At 37.2% G+C, this 27,875-nt stretch overlaps 2 protein-coding genes across 2 annotated transcripts; one reads left to right on the top strand and one right to left on the bottom strand.

Moving 5' to 3' along the window:
• The first annotated feature begins 10,834 nt into the window (after window positions 1–10,834).
• On the top strand, window positions 10,835–11,167 carry LOC140147107 (uncharacterized). Its single transcript, XM_072168883.1, has one exon. The coding sequence runs from the start codon at window positions 10,835–10,837 to the stop codon at window positions 11,165–11,167; it is 333 nt and encodes a 110-aa protein (XP_072024984.1).
• A 6,900-nt stretch (window positions 11,168–18,067) lies between these two features.
• Window positions 18,068–27,364, bottom strand: LOC140147646 (uncharacterized). Its single transcript, XM_072169417.1, has 4 exons — window positions 27,174–27,364; window positions 21,993–22,157; window positions 21,349–21,499; window positions 18,068–18,386 (listed from the first exon to the last, which is right to left on the bottom strand). The coding sequence occupies exons 1-4, from the start codon at window positions 27,361–27,363 to the stop codon at window positions 18,323–18,325; spliced, it is 570 nt and encodes a 189-aa protein (XP_072025518.1). The 5' UTR covers window position 27,364; the 3' UTR covers window positions 18,068–18,322.
• Between the last annotated feature and the right edge of the window lie 511 nt (window positions 27,365–27,875).

Here is a 27,875-nt window from a genome sequence, read left to right on the forward strand (position 1 = left end):
CTACCAATTAAACTTAACAGCTCTATGAATATAAACTTGTGAAAGTCCAAGTTTCTCTTCCCTCATTCAGACCCAAATCCTTGATTATCCTTCCCTATATGCAATTGTTCAGTGACAATCTCCAAATTCTGCTACAGAATCAGGGGTGTGAAGCAAAAAGGTGTAATTTGGCAGGATCCTATACTTTTGTACAGAGCAAGTATACGGGTACCACAAAAAAAAACAAGCTGAAAATCAAAACAAAAAAAAGCTGAAAATAATAAATCACAGCCCTAAAAATAATAAAGAGCCTAGACTGGTTTGACAGTCTGAGTCTGTCTTCACTTTCAACCATTAGTCCTTAGATGCAATGGTTTAGTGTCCAGACTGTACAATCTAGGGAAGAATTTGATGTTTGTAAATGTAGGGAAGACAGAATAGAACAATTAACTCACAATGAGTTATAACAGTTGAATATATGAATACAAAAGCCACCTAAGTCCATACTTTGGCCAAATTGAGTTAAGCATGGGAAATTGTTGCTATACATAGGCCTGTCATATGCATGAAAGAACAACTCAAATTCATTCTCTGTGTCTATTGGGCATGTGAAAAATAGCATGTATGAAAGAATCACCCAATTCCATGATTTGAGTCTTGTAACACATTGATTGAAATCCAGTATGTATAAAAGTCCACTTGTAACACATTCATTGCTAGAGAATGACTTTTGAACAAAAAATGGGTTTAATAAAGGAAAGTGTGTGGTTTATATTACATGGCAGAATGCTTATCAACATTATACATACCTGTGTGCTTTATTTTGTATTATCTTACTAGTGGTAATCTCATTCTAACATTGTTGTCTTTGTATATGATTCAAAAAACCACCTAAGTCCAAAATTTAAAATGAACCCCACGAAGTCCCTGAAATGCTAATCGTCATACCTAATACAGGTTAATCCACTCATTTGCACGTAAAACTTACCATATTGACCAGGTAAGTCTAACTGAAGGAATTAAAATGATACACGGGTTTTTCTCTCAAAATAACTTCGCATGGAATTGGGTGGGTTTTGTATTTAGTCCAGCCGAGCAACGGCTGGACTCTTGCATCCCAGCGGTTTCTGCTTCTTCTTTAGTCCAGCCGAGCAACGGCTGGACTCTTGCATCCCAGCGGTTTCTGCTTCTTGTTTCTTTCTTTCTTTCTTTCTGTCAACATTTGACATAATTGGCTCTAGCTCCCTAATTATTTGACCGATTATAACCAAACTTGGGCAAAGGCTCCACTACCCCAGCCTTTACATTTGACATGACCCATTTGGGGTCAAATGTCACGCATGAGTAATTTTGGCTAAAAATGCGAATTTTACCAAAAATGCTTCTTCTTTTACAGATTACATGGTAGCGCAATGAAACTTGGTCATCGGCATCGACTATAGTTGGAGTCTATGGGGTAAACACAGATTTGGGGTCAAAGGTCATTAAGGGATTTTTCTGCACATAACCAAATACTTTCAAAATGCTTCCTTTCCTACAGATTACATAGTACAGAGATGAGATTGACACATATGCACTGACATTAGCTGGTGTCTATAGGGTAAACACGGATTTTGAGTTCAAGGTCATGAAGGGGTAAAATAGGGTTGATTACTGAAAATCACCTTAAAGTTCACTTTTTCCTGCATATTAAGTGCTGTGATCATCAGAATAATGCCAAAATGACTATAGCATTGGGTGCATATAGGGTTATAATCAGATTTGGCTTGGACATGGGGAGGGGTCTCTTTTGGGATCAAAAGGGGTAAAATTTTGAAATTTGCCCAATTCAATTGAAAATTAGTATATGTAATCACGGTAGGATTCAAAATATGATGGAGGTCATTTCAAGGTCACCAGAGGTCAACCAAAGGTCAAACGGGGGGTAAAATTGAACATTTTATCCAATTTAAATGATTTTAAAATGAAAATTGCAATTTCGCAAACCAAACACTTTCTAACGGTGATTGTAAAACAATTTGCCTAACTTAACAGCCAATATAACAGAGTTAGGCACTAATGCAGGCTACTCTACACACCGTTAAAAATCATAAGATGTATATAAGATGTATAGTTAGGCAAAATTTTGAGAGCATACCGCACTAAACTACAGACTAGATTACAAGTTATTGATACAGTTACATAATCATCTTATAGACAGCTATTCACAGAAGATAATCTATGAATGTAGATTGTCCCGCTTTGGTACACAGATAATAGTCCTTTCTATTCAGAGGTTCTATTTACTCTTGGTCAGTCATGCATGTTAATAATACTAAAGAAATTGACTTGAGGTGTTTCATTCCCATTTTTAATTCCCATATAGAGTGCTTGCACGGAAGGTCATTAGTTCAAATCATCCTACAGACACGCTCCAACAGATATGCAAATGCATGGAGTACAAAATATTTACTTTGATCAATACCAGTTAAACAGGTGATTGGTATTGTACTGCGTCATTTGTATGTCTTCTGGAGCGTGTCTGGAGGATGATTTGAACTAATGACCTTCCGTGCAAAACCATATGGCACTGATCGATTACCATCACTTTCATAATTTTCTGAAGTCGGACGCCATATCACATTTTTTTTATTGCAACACATTGCTATATGCTATGAGCTCTCGTATAAGGTATGTACATTTTTGCTGTGTTCTTTTTATACCGTCTTTCAAGGAAAACAACAAGACGATTACGCCTTATATTAATGTTGGAGATATGTACGTTATAAAAATCACAATAATAAACTTCATATTACTAAATTTAGCGTATACATATGGGATCGAAGGCACCATTTTCAAACACTGTCAGATAACTGTGAAGTCATTTAAGGTCACGGCTGGACTTCGCAGCCTTACAGGGATGCAATATATCTAGTTCTTTCTTTCTTTCTTTCTTTCTTTCTGTCAACATTTGACATAATTGGCTCTAGCTCCCTAATTATTTGACCGATTCTAACCAAACTTGGGCAAAGGCTCCACTACCCCAGCCTTTATATTTGACATGACCCATTTGGGGTCAAATGTTACGCATGAGTAATTTTGTCTAAAAATGTGAATTTTACCAAAAATGCTTCTTCTTTTACAGATTACATGGTAGCGCAATGAAACTTGGTCATCGGCATCGACTATACTTGGAGTCTATGGGGTAAACACAGATTTGGAGTCAAAGGTCATTAAGGGGATTTTTTCTGCACATAACCAAATACTTTCAAAATGCTTCCTTTCCTACAGATTACATAGTACAGAGATGAGATTGACACATATGCACTGACATTAGCTGGTGTCTATAGGGTAAACACGGAGTTTGAGTTCAAGGTCATGAAGGGGTAAAATAGGGTTGATTACTGAAAATCACCTTAAAGTTCACTTTTTCCTGCATATTAAGTGCTGTGATCATCAGAATAATGCCAAAATGACTATAGCATTGGGTGCATATAGGGTTATAATCAGATTTGGCTTGGACATGGGGAGGGGTCTCTTTTGGGGTCAAAAGGGGTCAAATTTAGAAATTTGCCCAATTCAATTGAAAATTAGTATATGTAATCACGGTAGGATTCAAAATATGATGGAGGTCATTTCAAGGTCACCAGAGGTCAACCAAAGGTCAAAAGGGGGTAAAATTGAACATTTTATCCAATTTAAATGATTTTAAAATGAAAATTGCAATTTCGCAAACCAAACACTTTCTATCGGTGATTGTAAAAAAATTTGCCTAACTTAACAGCCAATATAACAGAGTTAGGCACTAATGCAGGCTACTCTACACACCGTTAAAAATCATAAGATGTATATAAGATGTATAGTTAGGCAAAAAATTTGAGAGCATACCGCACTAAACTACAGAGTAGATCACAAGTTATTGATACAGTTACATAATCATCTTATAGACAGCTATTCACAGAAGATAATCTATGAATGTAGATTGTCCCGCTTTGGTACACAGATATTAGTCCTTTCTATTCAGAGGTTCTATTTACTCTTGGTCAGTCATGCATGTTAATAATACTAAAGAAATTGACTTGAGGCGTTTCATTTAATTCCCATATAGAGTGCTTGCACAGAAGGTCATTAGTTCATAACATCCTACAGACACGCTCCAACAGATATGCAAATGCATGGAGTACAAAATATTTACTTTGATCAATACCAGTTAAACAGGTGATTGGTATTGTACTGCGTGCATTTGTATGTCTTCTGGAGCGTGTCTGGAGGATGATTTGAACTACTGTCTGTTCAATTAGCTTAGATTCTTGAATTTTTAAGATATTTGAAAAAATATAAAATTGTGGCCAAAGTCATCAAAGAAAAGTGTTAGCACAGACTTAGACCTAACGTGATTTATAGTTTTCAAATTCTAAAGTTCAATTTAAAACCCCATTTCTTTTCAATTTTGGTCTTTTCCCGCGATATTTTTATAAAAAGCCGTAGAACGTCGGGTACCATAAACTTTTTGGAATCAATCCATTTAGAGCAATGGGGACGAATGTCACAATGCGCAGAGATGGTATTTATTCGACCATCCGCATCAGGAAGTATTGTCCAGAAAAATATTTGCCAGTATGCCTAATTTGTGTTGAAACCCTACTGTCGAAACATTACGTTTAGTTATTATTTATGGGAACTAAGGTTTTCTAAAAGAGGCCCAGCTTATATAAATACATTCCTTGTGTATTTATTTATTTATTTATTTATTTATTTATTTATTTATTTATTTATTTATTTATTTATTTATTTATTTATTTATTTATTTATTTATTTATTGTGCGAATGGGTCTGAGAAGGTGTAGGGCTATAGGCCTATTATAAAACTACACATTTATTTTCAATTTGTAATTTCGTTTTGTTTGTTGAATACAAACTGAAACAACTTTGAAACAAAAGAACTTTTATACAAGGAAATATTATTTAAAACAATCATGTTACAGAAAACATTTCTTGTAAAGTTACTGTATCTGAAAATGTCAAGCGAATGCTGATATTCTTGGGAAGGAATGGTGGTATTAAACAAAACTCAATTTACATTGTAAACCAGTTGAAATGAGAACGAAATCCATAATTTTAATGTCCTTGTTTAGGAAAAAATAATGCTCAGAATAATGTTATGCATGCATAAAACGTACTCGCGCCATATAAATTCGTGTAACAAAAACCGGTGGACCATCATCACATATAGAACCTATCCAATAACCGGAACGGTATAACAATTGAAATGGCAGGACAGATTGGTGGACAGATTGTTTTGCTAAATTGGATAGGGTCTATGTCCTAAGTTGAGAATGGACCGTCCCACTCGATTTGTAAAAAGGTCGCGAACCCTTTCGGTGGACCCAAGTAACTGCCCAAAATGAGGCAAACTTGAAAAGAAATAGGGTTTTAAATTGAACTTGGGAATTTGAAAAGTATAAATCACGTTAGGTCTAAGGCTGTGCTAACACTTTTCTTTGATGACTTTGGTCACAAGTTTTTATTTTTTCAAATATCTTAAAAATTCAAGAATCTAAGCTAATTGATCAGACAGTAATGACCTCCCGTGCAAAACCCTATGGCCTGATCGATTACCATCACTTTAATAATTTTCTAAAGTCGGACGCCATATCACATTGCTATATGCTATGAGCTCTCGTATAAGGTATCATGTACATTTTTGCTGTGTTCTTTTTATACCGTCTTTCAAGGAAAACAACAAGACGATTACGCCTTATATTAATGTTAGAGATATGTACGTTATAAAAATCACAATAATAAACTTCATATGACTAAAATTAGCGTATATGGGATCGAAGGCACCATTTTCAAACACTGTCCGATAACTGTGAAGTCACTTAAAGGTCACGGCTGGACTTCGCAGCCTTACAGGGATGCAATATATCTAGTCATGTATTCAGTTGTATAAAAAGGTTGTGTCTGACAAATACTCACCTCTATTCAGTCAGGGAAGGGAGGGAACAAGCAAAATAAGGAAAATACATGTAAATAGCAACCAACATAAACCTTTCCCTTTTGGGTCCATTTTTGTGGGATTCCAGATGGGAAAAATCTGGAGAAGGATGTGACACACCGCGGTAGGGTGAGGGAATAATTTAGATTTTCTGGAAGAATAGACACCCATGTATAGAGCTCGATGAAAGTACGCACTTACGTCAAGTTTACGGTATTGTGTAAAAAGAATGTTAATCTGAATGCAAAAACGAATAGAAACTCTGCAAAGTTGTATAAAATGCACAAACAAACCTTCCCTCTCTTGAGGACCGCCGCCGTGACTCCTTGACCATGCGCCATATTTTAAAAAAAAAGTTCCTTCCATCTTGGTTGTGGTATGAGTTACCTGAAAATGGTGCTCTTGTTCCACCTTACCTGCCCTCAAGACTGCAGTAGAAGTGGACCAAGAATAGCCTTTTTTTCTTCCCTACTCTTTATATGTCTGTCTAATTTGTCTTGTTTTCCCTTTTTAGTTTATTTGTGCTTGCTTTTGTATGTAGGGTTTTGTATGTAGGGTTTCTCTTTAGTAGTCTTTAGTTTATAGCACTATTGAGGACTGCCTGTGCCCTTCTTCTCATCAAATGTAATCAAAGAATATTTAGTAGCATGTCTAGCGCTGAGACGAATAATTCGTCTCAGGTCTAGCGCACTTCCGTATAATATTTGTGTGTTTGCCAAATGCCAAATATGGGCATTATGACCAATATTTCTGATTATTGCATGGTACCTGATATTTGATTATTGAGCGCCTAGCAGGCTGTCAGATATCTCTCCTGTTTTTGTACTATAATTTTTTCTTAGTATTTCTCTGTTTATATCCACCAAACTGTTTGCAGTTCATTTGCTAGTGACTTCGTCCATCTGCTGGATCACTACCGACTTGATTGCTTACTGATTGGATTAATTATCAAGGTTTTAATATTTTGGTATGTACTTTATGACTATGTTAACTATTATATGGCAATTATTTTATGGCAAAATAATCTATATAATAATTTTCTATACACTTTCCTTCGAAGGTTGATACCAAATTTGATATCAAAAGTTTAATCATCGTGAGCATAGGAGCCGTTGTTTGGAAATTCGTGCAATTTTAAAAATGACATAGGGAGTTGTTTTACGCGGCGGAGCTAGCGTGACTCGACGGTACAGGTGTTACAGACGGTGCCAAGAATTACGTCGCCTGAATAGGCCATGTCAAAATGCAAATCAAATACGCCGCTCTTTTAATTGTGCACAGGCAAGTGTACAATGATTCCTGTACGGGTTGCTTTGGGTCACATAATAAGCTAATACCATGCATTGGCTTTTGCGGGGTCAATTCGTAATTTGTCATTTTTAAAATTGCACGAACTTCCAAACAACGGTTCCTTTGCTCATGATGATTAAACTGTTGATATAAAATTTGGTATCAACCTTCGAAGGAAAGTGTATAGAAAATTATTATATAAATTATTTTGCCATAAACTCATCAAATTTTTATCCAGATTAGTATTGCTGCTTGTTTTTGTGTTTTTGCTTTAATTGTTGGAATTGCTTTGTGTATTTGCTTGAATTTAATTTGTATATGCTTTCTTGTAAGCTATTGTGGAGCGCCATATAATGTTTTATAATAATAATGATAATAATAATAATAATAATAATAATAATAATAATAATAATAATAATAATAATAATAATAATAACACTAATAATAATAATAATAATAATAATAATAATAATAATAATAATAATAATTTGGCTAAAATAAACCTTATCGTCGATACTATCGAGTGAGTTTGATATCTTAATGAATGAGCTGTAGTATGAATGGCAGCACGTCGTCATCCACATCCACATTTACTACGAAACAGTGAAATGCTTGGTTGAAATGCCCTAACACAAGGATTTCGACCAGTTACTTGTCATGAATACACACAAATTCTCGCGTTTCACAATAAGATGCGCCTCCAGCGGTCGCTGGGTCCCCGGGCTGGGTCGAGGCCAAAATACGCAGTGCATTATGGGAATATGTTGACATCCAAAGCCCATGTAATACGAATACAATACAGGAACATACAGCATTGTGGGTTTAAATGTCATTATAATGATGTTACATGCGAATGCACACTAAAACAACAATATTTACAATTGAATACATGAATACAAAAGCCACCTAAGTCCATGCGAAGTTATTTTGAGAGAAAAACCCGTGTATCATTTTAATTCCTTCAGTTAGATTTACCTGGTCAATATGGTAAGTGTTACGTGCAAATGAGTGGATTAACCTGTATTAGGTATGACGATTAGCATTTCAGGGACTTCGTGGGGTTCATTTTAAATTTTGGACTTGTGGTTTTTTGTTTCATATACAAAGACAACAATGTTAGAATGAGATTACCACTAGTAAGATAATACAAAATAAAGCACACAGGTATGTATAATGTTGATAAGCATTCTGCCATGTAATATAAACCACACACTTTCCTTTATTAAACCCATTTTTTGTTCAAAAGTCATTCTCTAGCAATGAATGTGTTACAAGTGGACTTTTATACATACTGGATTTCAATCAATGTGTTACAAGACTCAAATCATGGAATTGGGTGATTCTTTCATACATGCTATTTTTCACATGCCCAATAGACACAGAGGATGAATTTGAGTTGTTCTTTCATGCATATGACAGGCCTATGTATAGCATCAATTTCCCATGCTTAACTCAATTTGGCCAAAGTATGGACTTAGGTGCCTTTTGTATTCATATATTCAATTATAGTAGATCCATTTTCTATCTATTGATCACAGGGAATCCTTCGTGGAGCTGTTTTCAACATGATAGAGAGATTGCGATGTTCCATACGCAGCACGTGGACCGTACGTTTTAACATACGTTTTTACGTACGTTAAGGCGGTGTTAAATATTGCTAGTCTCGGTTCCAAACTGGATTGTGCTCATTTGTCACGAAGGAGAACAAGGCGGCTGGAACAAAGACTATAATATCTTATCTAAGTCGATAGAGGGCATAGTGATTGAAAAGTTAATGGTGGCCGCAGGCTACCGATCGAGTCTCTGCCTAATTCAAACAGCACGCTTTTGATTTTGACTACAATTTTGACTTAACATGCTGCTTAAACTTAATTGTATTTTTGTACTCCCCAAATATTATAGTTGCCCAAAAACATATATTTTGGTAGATTAAGGATCACTACATCCATACATCATGACTTTACTTTCAAAATTAGACTTTTTCATCCTGACAATTAGGCGCGTTGCATGAACTTCGACATGTCGTAAAATCAGCTTATTTCTGCGTTTTATACGACGTTGGTGTCCGAAATGTGAAATCGCGATGTCATTTTTTTATACGCAAAGTATCACAAAGTATCACACACATTTCAAGCATTTCAATGCTCTGCGTATGGACATCGCGTTTAAATTGAGTCAATTTTTAACACATCGCTGTACCTTTATTATAATGATTTGTTACAAACAAAAAGGATCATACTAATAATTAGACGACTTTTCTTCGTATGTTCATTATCCTTTACTGTCTTTAACATATTGTGAAATGGACACATTTTGTGCATTTTCAACGATGTATCTACATTGATTTCGCACGTGAAAAATCTTCAATACAGGAGATTGGTTTTGAATAGATCGACGTACGTCCGATACCTACGTTTGGAAATCGCAATCTCTCTAAAATGTATTATTATTATTAATATTTATTATCACACTCGTGTGAAAATTCAATAGCAGCTAGAACGGTGATGTCGACTCTGGAGTCAAAATTTGACTGCCAAGAGCAACCGCTGGCGGCGCATCGTATTGTGAAACGCGAGAATTGTGTGTATGCCTGGAGGAAAGTGTGTAAAAAGTCATTTTCGTTTTAAAAAAATTGGCCCATTAGACTGACAAAATAGCACGTTAAGATTCTGAGACTGTGAAGTAATGTTGTCTGCATTGGCGAGATTCAACAAGGCATGTGTTACCCTCCGGCGTTGGAAATAATTACCATAATTATTTCTTTTGGATTTTCCACACACACGCGCAAAATTATTAGAAAATCGCTCCACGTAAAATGCACAAAATTACGTCTTCAAAAAAGGGCCAGAGTTTAAATGCAACATTAAATATAAGCCTATTTGAAGAATTTCCTATGAGCTTACAAAAGTGATCATGCTCAAATATTAATATATAGATTTTCTCTATTATATGATATATAATCTGCATGTGTACCTGTCATAAATATTTCTAAACAAAAAAAATCATAGTAAACATGGCGGATTCCTCACATTTTTGCTCAAATTGGCCCAAAATTGACCAATTTCTTAAACTCAAAATAATTATCATTTTCTTTATTGCATCACTACTAACCTTACCATGTCAGTCACGTTAGCTACTTAAATTGGTCGGTATTTGGTTCATTGATATATAAATGAACTTGTCAATGTTTTATGTAGCGATCGTGGATCGATCAGCCTGTGTGCGCACATGTCAAAGAATTATTTCCCATACATTTAAATAAATGAATAAAGTGCAAAATTGAAATCGGGAGTAAAGTTTAAAAAAACATAACACGATAAAGATCAATTATTATATCAACCAATAATTAATTAATGTAATTCAATTCAATTCAATACCAGAGAAGCTGGTTGGCGTATCGCTTGTTTTGCTTTGCACCACTGAGGTCCCGGGTTCGAGCTTCGGCCGTTCCCAGACGACTTTCCATCCATATGTTTTCCTGTCCATACTCGCTCTCAAAATTTTTGGAGCGGCTATGGGTAGCCCGGTTAGCGCCATTGTTGCCAATCTTTTCATCTGTTCATGGAGTGGCTGGAGAAAGAGGTCACCATGACAGCGCCGATTGATTGTAAACCCAAATTTTGGAGGAGATATGTGGATGATGTGTTGGAGATCATTCAAAAGGACAGCACACAAAAACTGACCGAACATTTAAACACTATCGATCCAACTGGCAGCATCAAGTTTACACATGAAGAGGAAGATCAAGGGAAAATCTCATTCTTCGACACCTTAATCGTGCGCAAGGAAGATATGTCTGTAAAGTTGCTAGTGTATCGTAAGAAAACGCATACCGACCAGTACCTAACTTCCAATCCCAACATCCTCTCCATCAAAAACTTGGTGTCATCAGAACACTCATGGACAGAAAAGACAATATAGTAACTGAGTAACTGAAGAAATGGACAAAAAAGAGGAGGAAATAAAATCAGAAATGCTCTTTCAGAATGCGGCTCAGGACCCCAAATGGGCGCTAGACAGAGTGAAACAACAGATGAAGACAAACCTGGACAAATTCTGGACAAAGACAAAGGGGGCTAAAACGATCACCCGCGACGAATCACGCAGGTTGTCGCATTGCATCCTCTAAATTCAGTACATTTTCATCGTCAACCGTGTATTTGAATGGGATTATTTTGAAATTTTAAACCGGGATTTTAAAACGCTTGAAATATCACAAACAAATAGGCCTATGTTAATAAATAATATAAATACAAGCTAAAACCGTTGGGGTTCGATAATGAACCCCACAAAACTAACCAAGTATGTGGAAAATGCCATACGGCCGGGCGGTTTCACAAGTTGCCGGCTCGATCATGCCATTCGCCGCCTGGAATCACGTGTATGATCCACTGCTTAAAACAACCTTCAACCCTAGGAGTGAGAGTGCATCCAACGCGCGGGAAATGCAGTGGACCAGATCACAACAGTGACTGTTGTGATCAAGCCATCAGTCTCGATGGCGAAAGCTCAAGCCGTGAGTAATAATATTTCTGGGTTTGTCACATACAATATGAAATATAGTTTTACCAATGTTTACAGTGCACAATAATAATTGTCCGGGCGTGCATAATTTTATAGCATGCTTTGCATATCACATGAAATGAATAATCTACAATTCATGTTCCCACGACCATGGCGAACATTTAACAGGTCACTCACTGAAATTGGTATTACCAGAGAAGATGTAAGGAAGAGGAGGTTGATCCAGCTATCCTCAGACAAAATATGTGTGAGACCGCTCATTCAAAGTAAATGATGCATTACCCTCTATACCCGCTAAACAATAGAATACCACAATGGGGTTTGAACCCGGAACGGATGTGATACACAAGTTGCAGCTGGTATTACATAATTATTAAATTCAATAGAGGCCCTGCATCATTTTATCGATTGGATCCAAACAAAGGATTTGAACCGGTGTCCTTCACCGTAGTTATGGCGGAGTGCCGTCCATTCAATCAAATGTTGTCATCAACCTATTTGATCGTAGTGCAGGGTTATGTCAGAGAGTAGTTATTCTTGAGAGGGCACTCACCTCATTTGCATGGCAAAATTACCCGTCTCCTCTGCAGCCAATTTGGTTTCGCTCCATCGAAATCAAGCTGGTCACGGAGGAGACTACTTTCCTTTGTGTTTGTTCATTTGTGTATGGAGAGCCCTTCTTGGAGTCCGTTTGGACTCAGGCTACGCTCTCAGCTAGAGTCCGACGCTGCATTGTACTAGAAACACCTTCTCTGTGAACTCCCTAGAGCAAGGAAAATAAAAACTGGTTTCATTACTATCTGTTTTTGAGCTTTTTTGCAGGTCTGCGACCATGGTGTTACCACAACTGTCTTTGCGTCATTAACATGTGCTGGAGTCTAGCACAGGTCAACCAAAGTCCCGGATTTTAATAAGACCATAATGATTGACACACACACCAGGAAGTTTCTCATCCAAAAGAATGAGAAAATTTAAATTCTCACCATTTTGGCCGTTTCTCATCAAAATGTCCGTTTTCTCATCCAAAACTTCCTTTAGTGTATTAAGTTAGCTTAGGCCTATTGATCCTAAATTTGCTGGTAGGGTAAAACTCGTTTTAGGGGGTGTTTAAAAAGTTGGCCACACATGCGTATAGGCCTACATTATCATACTTGAGTGCCCTCCCCCTCCCCGGTGAAATTTGAGACTCATTTGGTCACCGTCCTAAGCGTCCTTGCCCACACGAGTCGCCCAGGAGTAGGCCCTACCCGGCATTATTAATTATTAGTGGTTAGCCTCCCTAAATACAGTCGCGTATCGTGTTGTCAATTATCGTTACTTGTGTCCATGGATATGACCCCATGTATAAGTAGTCTTCATAGAATTCACACAGTCTATGCCATGTCATTTACGGATACAAAGAGGATAATAAGGTTGAGGGCGCCCACAAAATCTTACACCGTCTTACACAATGTTCCAAGGCAAAGTTCAGTTTAATATTTACTCATCGTACAAATACAGACGTTTTATTATGTGATGATGTTGTCTGGATGGGTGGACAGTTGTCACACCTTGGAAAAACAACAACCGGGAATCCGCATTCATTTACAAACAGCATTAAATTAGTATCACATAGTGGCCTCCGTGCAGTGGAAAACCTTAATTCTTTCATCAAAAAGAAATGAAAATGACAAAAAAAAAAACGGATCCACCTGTACGCCTATAAAATGGGCACAGAAATTTGTCTCAAATATGAATGAATTTTAAGAAACATACGGGATATGATGAACCAATGACCTGACGCCATGATAGTAGGATCTATTAGTCGTTTTATATACAATGTATATACCGTGTTGTCATAATACCAATATTTGACATAATATATAACGAGTAATATTTAGTATTGTAAATATGCAGTTCATATGCACAAACGAACACTGATCTTTATGATATTCAGGTTGTTGTACATCTCATATAACATGTCATATAGGAGGTCATATGTGTTGACCTTCTCCTATTGTATTCATATAGGAGGTCATATGTGTTGACCTTCTCCTATTGTATTTGTTCATCTGTGTATGGAGAGGATTAGCGCCATTAAAACTCCATCAGTATTTGGGCGTAGTTCAGTGAACTCACCAGATTGCTATTCCAAGTACTTTGATAAATACAGATAATATGTATTAATGGGTCGAGGCGATTGCATTGAAAAACTAATAAATTATTCATAACAGTTACGTAATCAATCGATAGTGCGGACACTTTTCATTTACAAACCACCAAAATTCGTAATCTTTTAGCGTTGGAAAAGAAACCACGTGAATAGAGTGTCATGGCCCTGGTTATGTGTGTGAGACGAACTGTCACGGTAGATTGTAATCATGCTTTTGTTGAATGCATTTGAGTAGTCCGCCATATTTACGTGATGATACGTCACAGGCAAGCCGTCGTTTTATCTTTTCAGTTTCTGTTTCCGTATCCGTAATAGTTTTTGTAAGTCATTGTTATTCTGAAGTGGTAGTCTCCCAGGTATGACCAATCTTTTATTCTAGCCTTTTGTTAGTTACTGAAAATTTGAAGCTCGTGAATTTCAGTTTTCGTTTTGGTAAGTTATATTGATATTTTACATAAAACCTTGAGATGTGCGGTTGGGTGCCAATCTAGACAAAAGAAGAGTCTAAATTTTACGGTCCTAAATTCGCGGTAAATTGTACGGCTTCAATTGACTTGTGTTTGGTGTATATGCACTTACGCCTAGACGTAAGTGGCTCGTAAAAAAGTCTTGCATTGAAATATATACTAACCATGTTGCCAAGTTATAAGCAAAAGTCTTTCATATTGGCGATGAAACGAGCGTCTAAAATAGTCAAATATCTCCCAATGAGGCGCGTACAAGTGGTGATTTAGTAATCATGTTTTATATTGAAATGCAATACAAAAGAATTGCATTGGAGCAAAGATAATTTATTCTATTCATGGCAAGCTAATCTGATAATTGGTTGGGCCTATATGCAAGACTCAGGTTTATTTTAAATGTTTATTTTTGCAGAGCTTATTTTCAGTCATGGATCATACTGATAAATTTCGCGAGGGGAGGAGGGAGGAGATACTTAAGTTGAGACTGAACAAGCGAGAGTGGGAGGGGGTGAGGAAGAAAGAGAGGAGAGGGAGAGACGGAAAGACTAGAAAGAGAAGAACTCGAGAGGAGAGAGTAGGGACCGGGGGACCGGGGAGGGAGGGGGGAGACTGATCATGGGGGGGCAGGAGGAAGCATAATAGGAGATAGACATTGATACGAGGGAAGGGCGACACTGTGGCCCTGCACAAGTGCATTGGGGTGCGATATGCTCATAAGCGGGCCTTTTGTGATTTTAGAGCTTATTTTCAACGTTTTTACAGAAAAAAGTGGACTTTGTCATTCGGATTGGCATGCATCAAAGACGAGAGGGCGCTAGGCCATTAAAAACAGCGGTGTTGTCTCTCCCGCTTTTATTGACATAAGCAACTGCCTCTTTTGAAATAAGCTGATTGGTACTTCAAAGTTAACAATGAAGTCATGTTACAGTAAACTTACTAAATCCCTTGCGTTTTCGTATCTGAACAATAGACTTACGGAAACTGAAAAGATAAAACGAGCCAAGGCCTCTATTGCATTTGCCCGAAATATTAATCATCCTTTTGAATACGATAAAGATTACAAAAGAAATGCCGTCTCGTCCGGAGAATAAGACGAAGAAGAACTTGTTGTTTTTTCCTTAGAATAGTATGTCGAGAGCACATCAGACATATCGAATTGCATTCTGAATACGAAGAATGTCTTTCTGGTATCAAATAATTTTCATTTTTTGAAATTCACGATATAATACAAATTTTATGACAAATTATATATTAAAATTTGATATTTTTCACATTTTTGATATATAACAATCCTCGAAGTAAATTTTATAAATCTAATGACATATCCTTAAAGTGTATGTAGATGGGAGGAAAAGCCGACGATCAGTTGAAAATTTTGACCTTTCATATTGAAGATATGGATTTTTTCCCAAAAAGACCTTCTTTTTTTTTTGGTGTTTTGGGGAAAAAATCCATATCTTCAATACGAAAGGTCACAATTTTTAATTGATCGTTGGCTTTTCATCCCACATACATACACATTAAGTATTACATTGCGAATTTCAAAAAATCAAATTATTTGATATCAGAAGGACATTCTTCGTATTCCGAATGCAATTCGATATGTCTGATGTGCTCTAATTTCCCACAATAAATACTGTCCAAACGTTCATACCCCACCCCTTAACGCGTTTGTGAACAAACATATCCCTGCAAAAAGACAAAACACAATGTTCTCATGAATTATTTAGGTTTATATCGCCATTTATCAGAACCATATGCAGTACCGATTGAAATTTAGAAGCCCGTTTTGGTTAAACATTTTGGCAAATTTTGTATGATAAAAAACTGTTTGTTATATATATTAACCGATATCTTGATTGTGGAACATTATTCTGGACATCTATTCTGATAATGAACTTTGGGGAAAAGGACTCGTTAAACATTTTTATATTAACCAGGCGGCGAGGTTGGTACCAGGACAGGTATAACTTCGTAGTAGATAAAGGGTGAGAAACAGACCATTACCATAGATAATCGGTGTCTTGTTGAGGTATGGTGAGCATGTTAGTCGCTCGGAGCGGCGACCCCGAGCGACTAACATGCGAACCATACCTCACCAAGACACCGATTATCTATGGTAATGGTCTGTTTTGAACCGTTTATCTTACAATATACGTCTAGCCCTTTTCTATTCACAGATTATCCATTGTATTCCTTTTGTTTGAGGTTCGTTGCCTCGACCATTACCTAGAGTAATGGAGGTAGCTAGCTGCCCAGAGACCGTTATCAACACAATAGCTCAAGATAACGGTCTCGGGCAGCGAGCTAAACAAACGGAATACCATGGACATTCTAGAAACACTATGGAAAGGATCACAACATACATGTAGAATCTGAGTTGGTTACTAGTCTCAGATAGAATTTTGGGGAAAATGCATTTACAGCTCGATTTAAATGCAAATGTTACATGGCAAGAGAAAATTATAGAGGGCTCCTGCAGTCCGTATAACAGTAATTCATATAACACCACTGATGCTCAGTTAGATTTATGCAAATTAAATTTTAATTAGCATAACGAAGTAAATATTCATAAATAAAAAGTAACAGTTTCGTTGAATGTAAACTCAGTACATGTATATAAACTTGCCATTGGTTTTTAGAAGGGAATCTGCCTTTATCCTTGCCCAACCCAAAAACGCTCAACGGTCCATGCAAATTAGCTGCTAGGCAAGAACCCCCGGGATACTACCCGACCAGGGGAGCTTCGCAAACTAACCTGCGGTACTCATTACAAGTCAAGAGGCTGGGGGTGCAAAGCCTTACTGTGACCTACCCATAATGGGGAGCACCATTGGACACAACGTTACTAGGTCTTTCAAATATCTGCTTATACTCACATTTTTCTAAGATATAAATTTCATGGTGTTGAACCAGATTGTAGTCCAACTCTATATAATTTGCATTATTCATTAATCATTTGAATAACAATGGTCACGGGGTGAATAAACTCCAGCGGATTAAAGCAAGTGAATAACCTACCAAACCACTTCAAATACAATTGTCAATTGAGATCAATTCTGTATTGATTTGATTAAATCACTTGCATTTGTCATTAAATAGACTCGCACGCAGGACACATGGGAATAATATTTTTCTATCTCGAGGTGTTTTTATTTTGGGAAAAAACCCAACTTTTACAAAATAATACATCAGTTTTTTTCCATTTTGTTTTTTGGAAAATGAATACACTTTTACAACAAATTCGTTTATTTTTGCTCGCCGTATATGGATAGATACATCTTGGTAAGTTCCTCTCAGCGAGTCACTACGTCCACCGGCTCTATATCGAAGACTTGGAATTGGTATGGGTGCTAGAATAAAGTTCACCACGCAGAACCAGAGGTTCGATCGAAGACTAATTAGGCTTTCAGACTCAGACAAGCATGCATCAATTTCACAATTTAAAACCACAATTTATTCTTATTTACATAATTTATTTCTTACCACATCTTCTTCAATCCGCCCGCAAATATAATTATATAAAACCAAAACAGGCGAACTGGGAGTAGGGAGTATAGCTAACTCCATTTTCAATGTTAATAAATAGCGAGAAAGTTACTCGTTCTAGTTAATCCGATTATTACGTCACTTCGACAGCGAATATAAAATATATTGCCACAACAACATAATAAAGTTCACAAGAACATGACGATTACTATCATTCTATTGTTCAACCATTTTGTCTTCCAACAGTTATCAAATATTTATGTCTAATCATGACCCCATCCGAAGAAAATGCCAGCCCCTAATAGGTCACTTACTAAATTAGTGTTCCATAATTCATTTCCTTAATTTTTATTAGTCATACTATTAAATACTATTACGATTACGAAAGCCATGCCGTCTCGTCTGGAGAATAAAGCAGAGGATGAAGTTGCTGCTTTTTTTATTTCCTTAGAACAATATTTCGATGAATAGGCGCAGAGTTCCATTAACGCGTTTGTAAACATACATATACCTACAAAAAAACCACAATGTTCTCATGAATTAAGGAGCTAGAGAGTACTATCTATATAGATAGCCTTAAAAGGCTGATATCTCCATCATCTTTTGGTTTCGTCATGTCTTAATTTGTCAAAAAAGGGGTAACTCACTCATTATTCACACGATCTTCTACGGGGTTTCCAGTGTTAATTTTTGACCCTTACATCAACAAAAAAAGGTTGACGTACCAGTGTGAACTTCCCAATTATTAGGAATGCGGAAAATAGACCACTATCAACCTGATCAAATGTTTTACACTCAAGAATTGTACTCAAGAAGGCATTGCACTGTATTGTTATGCACTACCCAGCAAACACAAAAACGTTCTAAAAACGTTTTAAATAAGTTATAGTTTGGCTTTGGTTTAGGTAAAAACGTTTTAATAACATTAAAATGTCGTGTTATATAAAGGTCATGAAAAAGTTTTAAAACGTCTTGTATGAAAACACACTACAGCAATATTTTTAAAATGTTTTCAAAATGTTATTGTAAACTATTTTTGCAAACATGTTTTTGCCAAATATTCTATCAACACTTAAATAACATTATGTTAATATATTTGCACCCAGCAAACACAGAAATGTTCTTAGAATGTTTTTTCAAAACGTTTTAATAACATTTAAATGTCGGGTTATATAAAAATGTCGGGTTATATAAAGGTCATGAAAACGTTTTAAAACGTTTTGTATGAAAACACACTACAACAATATTTTTAAAATGTGTTCAAAATGTTCTTGTAAGCTATTTTTGCAAACATTTTTCGCTAAATATTTTGTCAACTCTTATATAACATTATGTTAAAATATTTGCACCCAGCAAACATAGAAATGTTCTTAAAATGCTTTTTACAAACGTTTTAATAACATTTAATCGTCGAGTTAAAGGTCATGAAAACGTTTTTAAAAAGTTATTGCAAATATTTTGGGCAAACATTTTTCCCAAAATATTTTTTCAACCCCTAAATAACATAGAATATAGAAAATATAGAATGTTTTGTATCAAGTTTTCACAAATGTTTTTGGAATGTTATTAAACCGTTTTTATACTCTTTATATAACCCGACATTTTAACGTTTTCTGTAAAACCTTATGTGTGTGCTGGCCAGTAGATTATCAGAAAATCTTTTCAAGGTTATGAAACCGTTTTATACTCTTAATATACCCTTTATAAATGTATAACCCGACATTTAAATATTTTCTGACAACCTTTTTATAACCTTTTGCGAATGATGTCGAAAACGTTTTGTGTTTTTGCTAGGATAAAATAATGGCTCGATCCAAAGATCACTTGAACAGAAAATTCCGTACTTGGTCAAATTTATCAAAGTTAATTGAATACATAATAGTGTGTTGTACAAACACTACTGGCGTTTGATTATGTGTGATATTATTTTCTGTCACTCATTGCGACTGCTTGTACGATAAGAACCGAAAGAACCGCGAAGTATGCGAAATATTTGTGTCTTGATGATGATATTTTCAAAGTCCCAAAACAATGTAAAACCGGGCCAAAATAATGTTGATGCACATTGCAATTTTTGGTCACTTTTGAGCCGGTATATCGAGCCACAACACCCCTCCAGCCCCCAGACGGTATGCCTTTGGGAACAAATCCCTTGGCGAAAGCCCAGGTTCGAGAGTCCCCGAAAGCTCACGAGACATCACAGGAGCTATACCTTATACCCTAGCACTCATGATATTACTTGAAAAGTTGGAATTATGGCTTAGTTTTTACTGAAAAAAGAAATTTCCAAGAAGGCCGTTTCGCTGATCTGCTCACAGAATGGCTTTGTTTAAATGGATGAATATGCGCGAATTAATGTCAAATTAGGCAAAATAATATGGTTAATTTAGGGTCTGAGACCCCCCGGGCCCGGGGGGGGGGCACTCCCTATCCGAAATGGCAGGGATGTGCCTCGGCCATGTTAAAAGTAGGGGGCATTCAGGTCAAATGTACAATTACAAAAATATGGGGTCATTCAGTACACAACCTGAATAAAAATGGGGTCATTCGGTACTGCTTTGAAAAAAGGATGGTCATTGGGGTAACAAAAAGTAAAATGGGAGTCATTGAGTACAGGATTGCCAAAAGAGTATCATTAAGTACACATAAATAAGTACCAAACTGCGTAAAAACAACTTGGCCAACTTGGAAATGTGAAAAATTTCATTATTTCTGGAGGAGAACACAAATACCACCTAAATTTGGGAATTAAAAGGGGGGTCATTGGGTATAGCAGGAAATAGAAAAAGGGGGTCATTGAGTACATGAATTTTTTTAAGGGGGTCATTGGGTAATATGCAGGACCATAACACAAAAAAGGGGGTCATTGGGTACAAGCCGGTTTGAAAAAGGGGGTCTATCCCGAGGCACATGATGCATATCTGTCATGGAAGTGCCCCCCAGGGTCTGAGACTCACAATTACTAAAGCATGACTTGTATAGATTGATGTTGAAGTCAGCATGTAGTCGGTCGTTATATACTGACTTTGGTGACTGGCCCTGCGTATCGGCGGGCCCGTAGTAATTGTCACAGGCTTTTGGGCCAAGGACCCGCCTTCAAGCAATGGCTAAAATAATCACTAAATATCAAAAAAAAAATTGAATAATTTTATTTGAACCAAAACCCGAAATATAACAAGTTTAAAATGTTTTAAAAATAGTTTTGTATTTGCTGGGTCTTCTCTTCCCTTCTCTTCCCTTCCCTTCCCTTCCCTTCCCTCCCTCCTTACCATCCCTTGCCTTCCCTTCTCCTTTTTAGGGAGAAGGGCCGGGCCTGGGTTTCGCACCCCTACACCCTACGCCCGCGTTGCGATGACCTGGCATTATGTCCACTTTTTAAGAATGAGAAAAGAGTGAGTGGTTTGTTTTGTTTTTTTGGTTTTTTTTGTGTTTTTTGCCGTTCTATTTGTTTATTGAGATAGTCTCATGCTTACCGAAGTGAACCAACGAGGGCATCGTCCTTGTAGCTATTTATGATACCATCTTCCCAAACTTTTCCGTTATTCTCACCGAATACAGTAGACGTGTATAATACCCGATTTACGGAATTGCTTTCACTCCAATCGAACCAAGACTGTGTCATATCTGAACAAAATTATATGATGCCATATTATTTGGTATAAAAATGTGCATATATTTTGCCTGTTTGTAATAATTATTTCTATCTTACAATTCTGACGTATTTATAAACGAGCCTGACAAACCTTATAAATCATTGTTTACCATCGTATTTTATTAATATTGTATGTGGCAAAATATTTTTTTAAATATATCGAACTATCGATCCTCACGTTGGAGCTTTAAGGGCAATACACACTTTTTAAAGCATTATATTGCCCGATTTATGGAATTGCTTTCACTCCAATCGAGTCAAGACTGTGTCATATCTGAACAAAAATATATGATGCCATAAGTATGCATAAAGTTTCAAAAACGAGCCTGGCAAACCTTATAAATCATTGTTTCCGCGGTTTTTTTAATATTGTATGTGGTAAAATATTGTGTGTATTACAGTCTTGTATTGTAATTGAGATGTCAAGTAATTCAAAATGATTCCTATTAAATAATTTGTATTTACCTTCTTTGCCAAATGTAGGTGCTTGTCCATTCATAGCTAATACGCAGCCATCAGCGTATAACTCTTCAACAAGAGCAGAATAGTCACCGCTTGCAACCAATTCTGATATTCTCGCATGAAATGCATTGATCTCGTCTTCAAGGGAAGGATTGCCCTTATCCAGTGCTGAAAATAAAATAAATATTCGTTCAAATTATTCAAGATGCAAGTTTGTATAAATACCCGCAATGATGATATCAGCATGTAACAAGATACTTATTTCACTTCTCAAATACCGAAATTGGCATTCAATGGTTTCAATGGCACAGGGCAAATATAACAGACAGTTTGCGAAATGCGGTTCAAAAGGACAAACGTCAACTTCGAGAGGAATATCAAAACTACTCTGCCATGAAAGCCTCTAGAAGTCGACAGGAACGCATCCATCTATTTCTATTAGAAACCTCTTTTGGTTTGGATAAAAAACATGCCACATGTTACTGAAAATTAGTTATTGAATTAGGTGTTTTGTTTTCTGTTGCGCGTCAAGCTTAGTATACATGGTGTATACTTTTGTGTGTGATCATGCAGTAAAACTTCACATTCCGAAATGGCGTTCTGTGGGGACTTCAACGGCAAGGGGATTAAGTATAAATGGCTTGTTTTTACTGGACTAGCAGTATCTACCACTGGGAAGAGTATAGCAGCTGCACATATTTTAAATAGAACATGTCACAGGTTGCGTCTCGTAAGAAAGGGGTTAGAACAGGAGAGGGATGGCATTGGAAGAGGACAGGGAGGTGCAGTGGCGTAGCCAATGGGTGGGACAGCTGCCCCATAGGACATGTTTTAGACCTCTTTTTTTGGTCAATTTTCGTCAAATATTTCCCCCTTGAAAATCGCCTCCCCATGCCCTCCTGAAAGAAAACTCCTGGCAACGCCACTGGGGACGGGGGAAATGTGAGTGTCTCGGAAAGGGAGTAGTAGGGTATTATAGGAGATGGTTGGTGCTACCCAGCTAGGCTGTCAGGGGCTTGGTTGGACTATGCACAAATGGTGGTCGTCTTCTTCAGATAAGCCGAGAGCTGGTTTCGCAGGAGATCAGAGAGGCAGAAGAGGAGAGGAGACTGGCTACAACAGTAGGTCAAGCTAAACAAGGCGCTTGGACACGGTGGGAGAGTGTTAACGCAACATGTCCTGGAGCGTGGTTTGGTAGGTGGAACCTCTTCGCATCTCAATTCTGTGCAGGTCAACATATGATCTATTACCAACACCAGTCAACCTGAGCGCCTGGTGTGAGGACAAGACAGACTGTTGTAGCATGTGTGGAAAGAAGGGTACTTTGCAACATAATCCGAGTGCATGTATACCGGCTCTTGCAAGTGGTATGTACTCCTGGAGTCATAACAACGTACTCGGAGTGATAGTGGAGGCAGTCAAGCTGCAATTTGATCAGCATAATGTTTCACAAGCTCCAACTAACATCAAGCACTACATATTATTTGTGAAGAAGGCGTCTCAGTCCAGGTCATACAGGTATAGTTCAAGATCGAGCACCCTTTCTTCAGCAAACGACTGGTGTATTAGGGATGATCTGGATGGCAAAGGAGGATTTCCAGTAGAGATATTGACAACTGCATTGCGTCCAGATATTGTCATATGGCCAGAGGCTGGAAAGGAAGTGATAATTGGAAAGACATTGGGAAGACAACATCGATGAAACTCATGAGAGAAATTGACCAAGTATTCGGAATTGAGAGCAGCATGCAAGGATAGAGGGTGGAAGGCTTCTTGCTACTCCTTCGAAGTCGGCTGCCGTGGTTTTGTTGCACAGTCTTTCCAAAAGTGTTTGCGAGATCTAGACTTCAACAGAAGAGGGATAAAGTCAGTTAGCAGGGCAGCGTCAGAGGCTGTAGAATCAGGATCGTTGTGGGTGTGGTCCAAGTACATTCAGAGGAGTGCACCATCAGTATCCTCAGCCAGATCAGGCAGGTCAGCTAGCCACATCTTTTATTTGTTCTCATTTCTTAATATCAACTCCAGTTAGCTGCTTGGTAGGATTAGAGGCGCCGGATCTCGTCTGCTTACTACATACTAGTTTGGTCATCTGGGGATACATAATTATATACAACACAGATCCCCCTCTTGACGGTGATGGCGTAACCCCATATGGGCAAAGCGTCTTGCTTTGTCAAGCTGACATAGTATGGGTGCTAACTGGTGCTTGGTCTCTTCTTTTGGTTGGCTGGTCTGTGCCCGATACATTATCTGAGAAGCAGATGATCTATTTAACAACAGAGGCTAGAAGCATAATTTTAGTTTTATTAGTAGCTCACCAGCGGACAGTGGTGTTTTTTCACTGCCGGCCCCCATCTCGAGGGAGTTTTGATTGTAAGAGGGTCGAAACTCCCAAGACATGATGATCCCGCTGGTGGAAGCACAAGACAATTTCAATCTGTGGTCTTCATATTGTGTATATTTAACACATAGGAGGGGTGAAGTTTGAGAGAGCGAGGATAGATGGATGGGAGAGGTAGGAAAGAATTTATTATTTATTTATTGTATCTTCTTTAGCCTGGGGATACCCAATCGGTGAAACGCTGTTTTCCATGGGTGCCCAGGGGTCAAACAAAATACATCAAAAGGTCGAAACATTACATATGAAATATACAAATTCTTAAAAGTACATAAAGAAATAAAGCAAAATACAACAATACATTATTAATATACAAGTGTAAAAAGCAAGTGTTAAGAAATAATCTGTTTGAAAATTGAAACACTAGCAGGAAGAGGTTGTTTGGCCATGACAGGCAGATTATTAAAAGTTACCACCCCCTAGAGATAAATTTTCTTTCATCTGAGTTGTTTCTACATAAAATTTGAACCAGATTTCCTTGAGAGTCAGCTCTCGTACTATAAATATGACTGTCAGAAACTGAGTTGAAAATATTGCACAAATTGGAAGGAAGTTTTTGAGCAAGGCTTTTGTATACCAAAATGTTGAGATGTGTTGAACGCCGATGGCCGATCAGATAGTTTTTTCCAGTCTAGCATTTGTAATAAAACATCAGTGGGAAATCTACGTGGAAGGCCAAGTATGACCTTCCCAGCAGTATTTTGCAGTTTATCAAGCCTGGAAAGGTGTGTAATACAAGCGTTGGGTAATACAAGCGAATATTGCCAACAAATGTTTCCTTCTACCGTCCATAGCCTCAGATTAAACATGTTATGGCAAAATGTGAACAGATTATTATTATGAACTGTCTGAATTACACTCAATCATCATAGCATTTTATTTGTTTACTTGCTTGTTTGTTTCCTGGTTTGCCTTTAGTAAGGAATCTGATATTGGAAAGCTAACATGGGCGGCGGAAGTGGTGAGGACACGCCCCCCCCCTAAAGTTTTACAAGGGGGACCCCTAAAAATCAAAACAGAAGAAAAAATAAAGCAATAATTGCCCTGTACATTTGTCTTTTTACTCTGAAAACCCCCGTGTTTTGGGCTCACAAATCACAAAATAGCAAAACACACCTCTTTTGGACCTAACATGGTCTGAAATTGAAATTTTGCGCGCTCAAAAAAAACCCAGTAAAACCACTGGCGCCGAATTGACCAATTCAGCATCGATTCTGCGCCCCTCCAAGCGATGAAAGTCACGATTGCCGCGCATTTCGGCACAAATACTTATTTGAAAGATCACTTTAAGACCGAAATTCAGTGAACTTCATTATAACCAAAATCTCTTTACTTGTATTGGTGCAAATTTTCGCGCACTCCGCGCTAGACTACCCCGTAGTCCACTTGCCCATTCTGCATATACTCTGGATATTGTATTTAAGCTTAAAACTCTGATTTAATTAATGTGTGCACAATTGATAGATTTTCACATCTGATCTTTTCAGTCACCCTACACCCTCTGTTTGTTAGCTCCCCAAGTGGACTACTGACTTTGGATTGCGGTCAGAGATGCTTAACACGGCTGTCTATGAGCTTCTATGGAGGAGATTGTCGTAAATCTGGCCTACTAAAATTGGCCATGATGTAATGCATCTTTAAATGGATCTGGCTTGTGATTGGTCGCCCAGATCTCGTTATGGTTTTTAAAAATCCTCCAGGTACCTATCATTACCATTAATAACTACATGGTACACAAGTATGCCGCCATTGTGTTATGTAATTGCATGAACGCGTCAATAAGTGCATGAGCGCGTATTGTATTTGCTTGCGGTTAAATTTGATTGATAAACAAGTATGATTGACAGTGTGAGTGTTAGGGACTTTGCCCGCTCAAAATCCCGTTTAAAATTAAAAGTCCATAGTCTATTTTTAACCTGGAATTTCGCGATTAATAAACTGGCAGATTTTAAAATCAGAATTGTTCAGTGAAGTGCCAATACATTATGACAGTATGATATGTTGCATTCAATAATATAAGCCTAGTACGTACACTTTACTTTTACTGTCACTAATATAATTATATAAACCTTTTCATAACAATTTTATACTAGTATATATTTTGATGTAATCAATATCAGTATAATTTCGAGTTCAACTGAATGCTTTCATCATGATTAACATTAATAACATGCTTTTATTTATCAAAAATAGACTATGGCATAGTCTAACTCCGCGCGTAATTGTTTCAAGAATGGGGGACGGCCACTATTAGGCCGTATAAAATTAATGTTTTGGTTCTCGTCCAGAGGATTTTCATGAATTGATGAGGGAGGGAGGTGTTTTTTTTTGTTTTTGTTTTTTTCAATGTAAAATTAGCATTGTCAGTAGTTTTCGGTCTTCTCCAACAGTGTTTGAGGAAACGATGAGGCCCTTTTTTTTTTTCAAATGTGAGATTCTGAGGGATAACCCCCCCTAGAGTACCACAAAAAGACTTGGAAGTGATGCTTGTTCTCTAATAAACTTATTTATATGTATGACGATTTCATAAATCATTCCAAAGTCTAAAAAAATTGAAAAATCTATAAAAAAAAAAAAATCTGACAAATCCCAGAAATTGAGGAGGGAGGGACGAGAACCAAAATATTAATTTTACACGGCCTTATGTATCCTTGGCCCTGGGCGCCACAACCCCTAGCCACGCCACTGAGTAAAACCGGAACAAAATATATTCGTTCCCCGACTCTAATGCTTCCGCCGCCACTGAAAGCTAAACCGGGATTTGTTACAAAATTACAAACATTTACCTGTTAATTTTGAGCACGAAAATTTGCCATCATCCTTCTGCGTTAGTTTCTCACAATGCTTAGCGCATCCCATATGAGCTAATGTATCTGAGGCCTCAACACACTGGTTACAGAGAGTGATACAGTCCTCCGTCTCGGAATTCGCAGTGTTGAAAAACATGATACCAACAACCATGACGGCCAGGTTCATCTTCATCTTGACTGAGATATTACCTGTATATGGTTTGATGAATATGATATTGGCATTACGCTCGTATGTATTCGTTTAGAACAACTCCAAAAAGTTACTTGGTCTCTAGTTACTTTTACGAACGCAAAAATATAAGACAGGTCCGATAATGATATAATATTGGATGGCTGAGCATGATACCATAACATATCGGATGAGTCGTAAAAATATCGGACGAGCCAACGGCGAGTTCGATATTTGTATGACGAATCCGATATGTTATGGTATCATGCGAAATAAGCCATCCAATATTATCATTATTAGGCTTTCTTAACTCCTAATAACCCTGAAAACATAATAATGTAAATAAACGGTCAAGTAAAATGAGTCGTTTGTCGAACAAAATCCATTGGAAGGCAATAATGCAGCAAATTCCAGTATGTGGAATTTCTATCAAAATTATGGTTCTTGAAATAAGATTATAATTATTTTATGTTGCTGAAGACAATCAAATATAAACAAATTGTATCACT

Source organism: Amphiura filiformis, chromosome 3 (genome assembly GCF_039555335.1).
Source record: "Amphiura filiformis chromosome 3, Afil_fr2py, whole genome shotgun sequence".
In the NCBI taxonomy this organism is placed as follows: Eukaryota; Metazoa; Echinodermata; class Ophiuroidea; order Amphilepidida; family Amphiuridae; genus Amphiura; species Amphiura filiformis.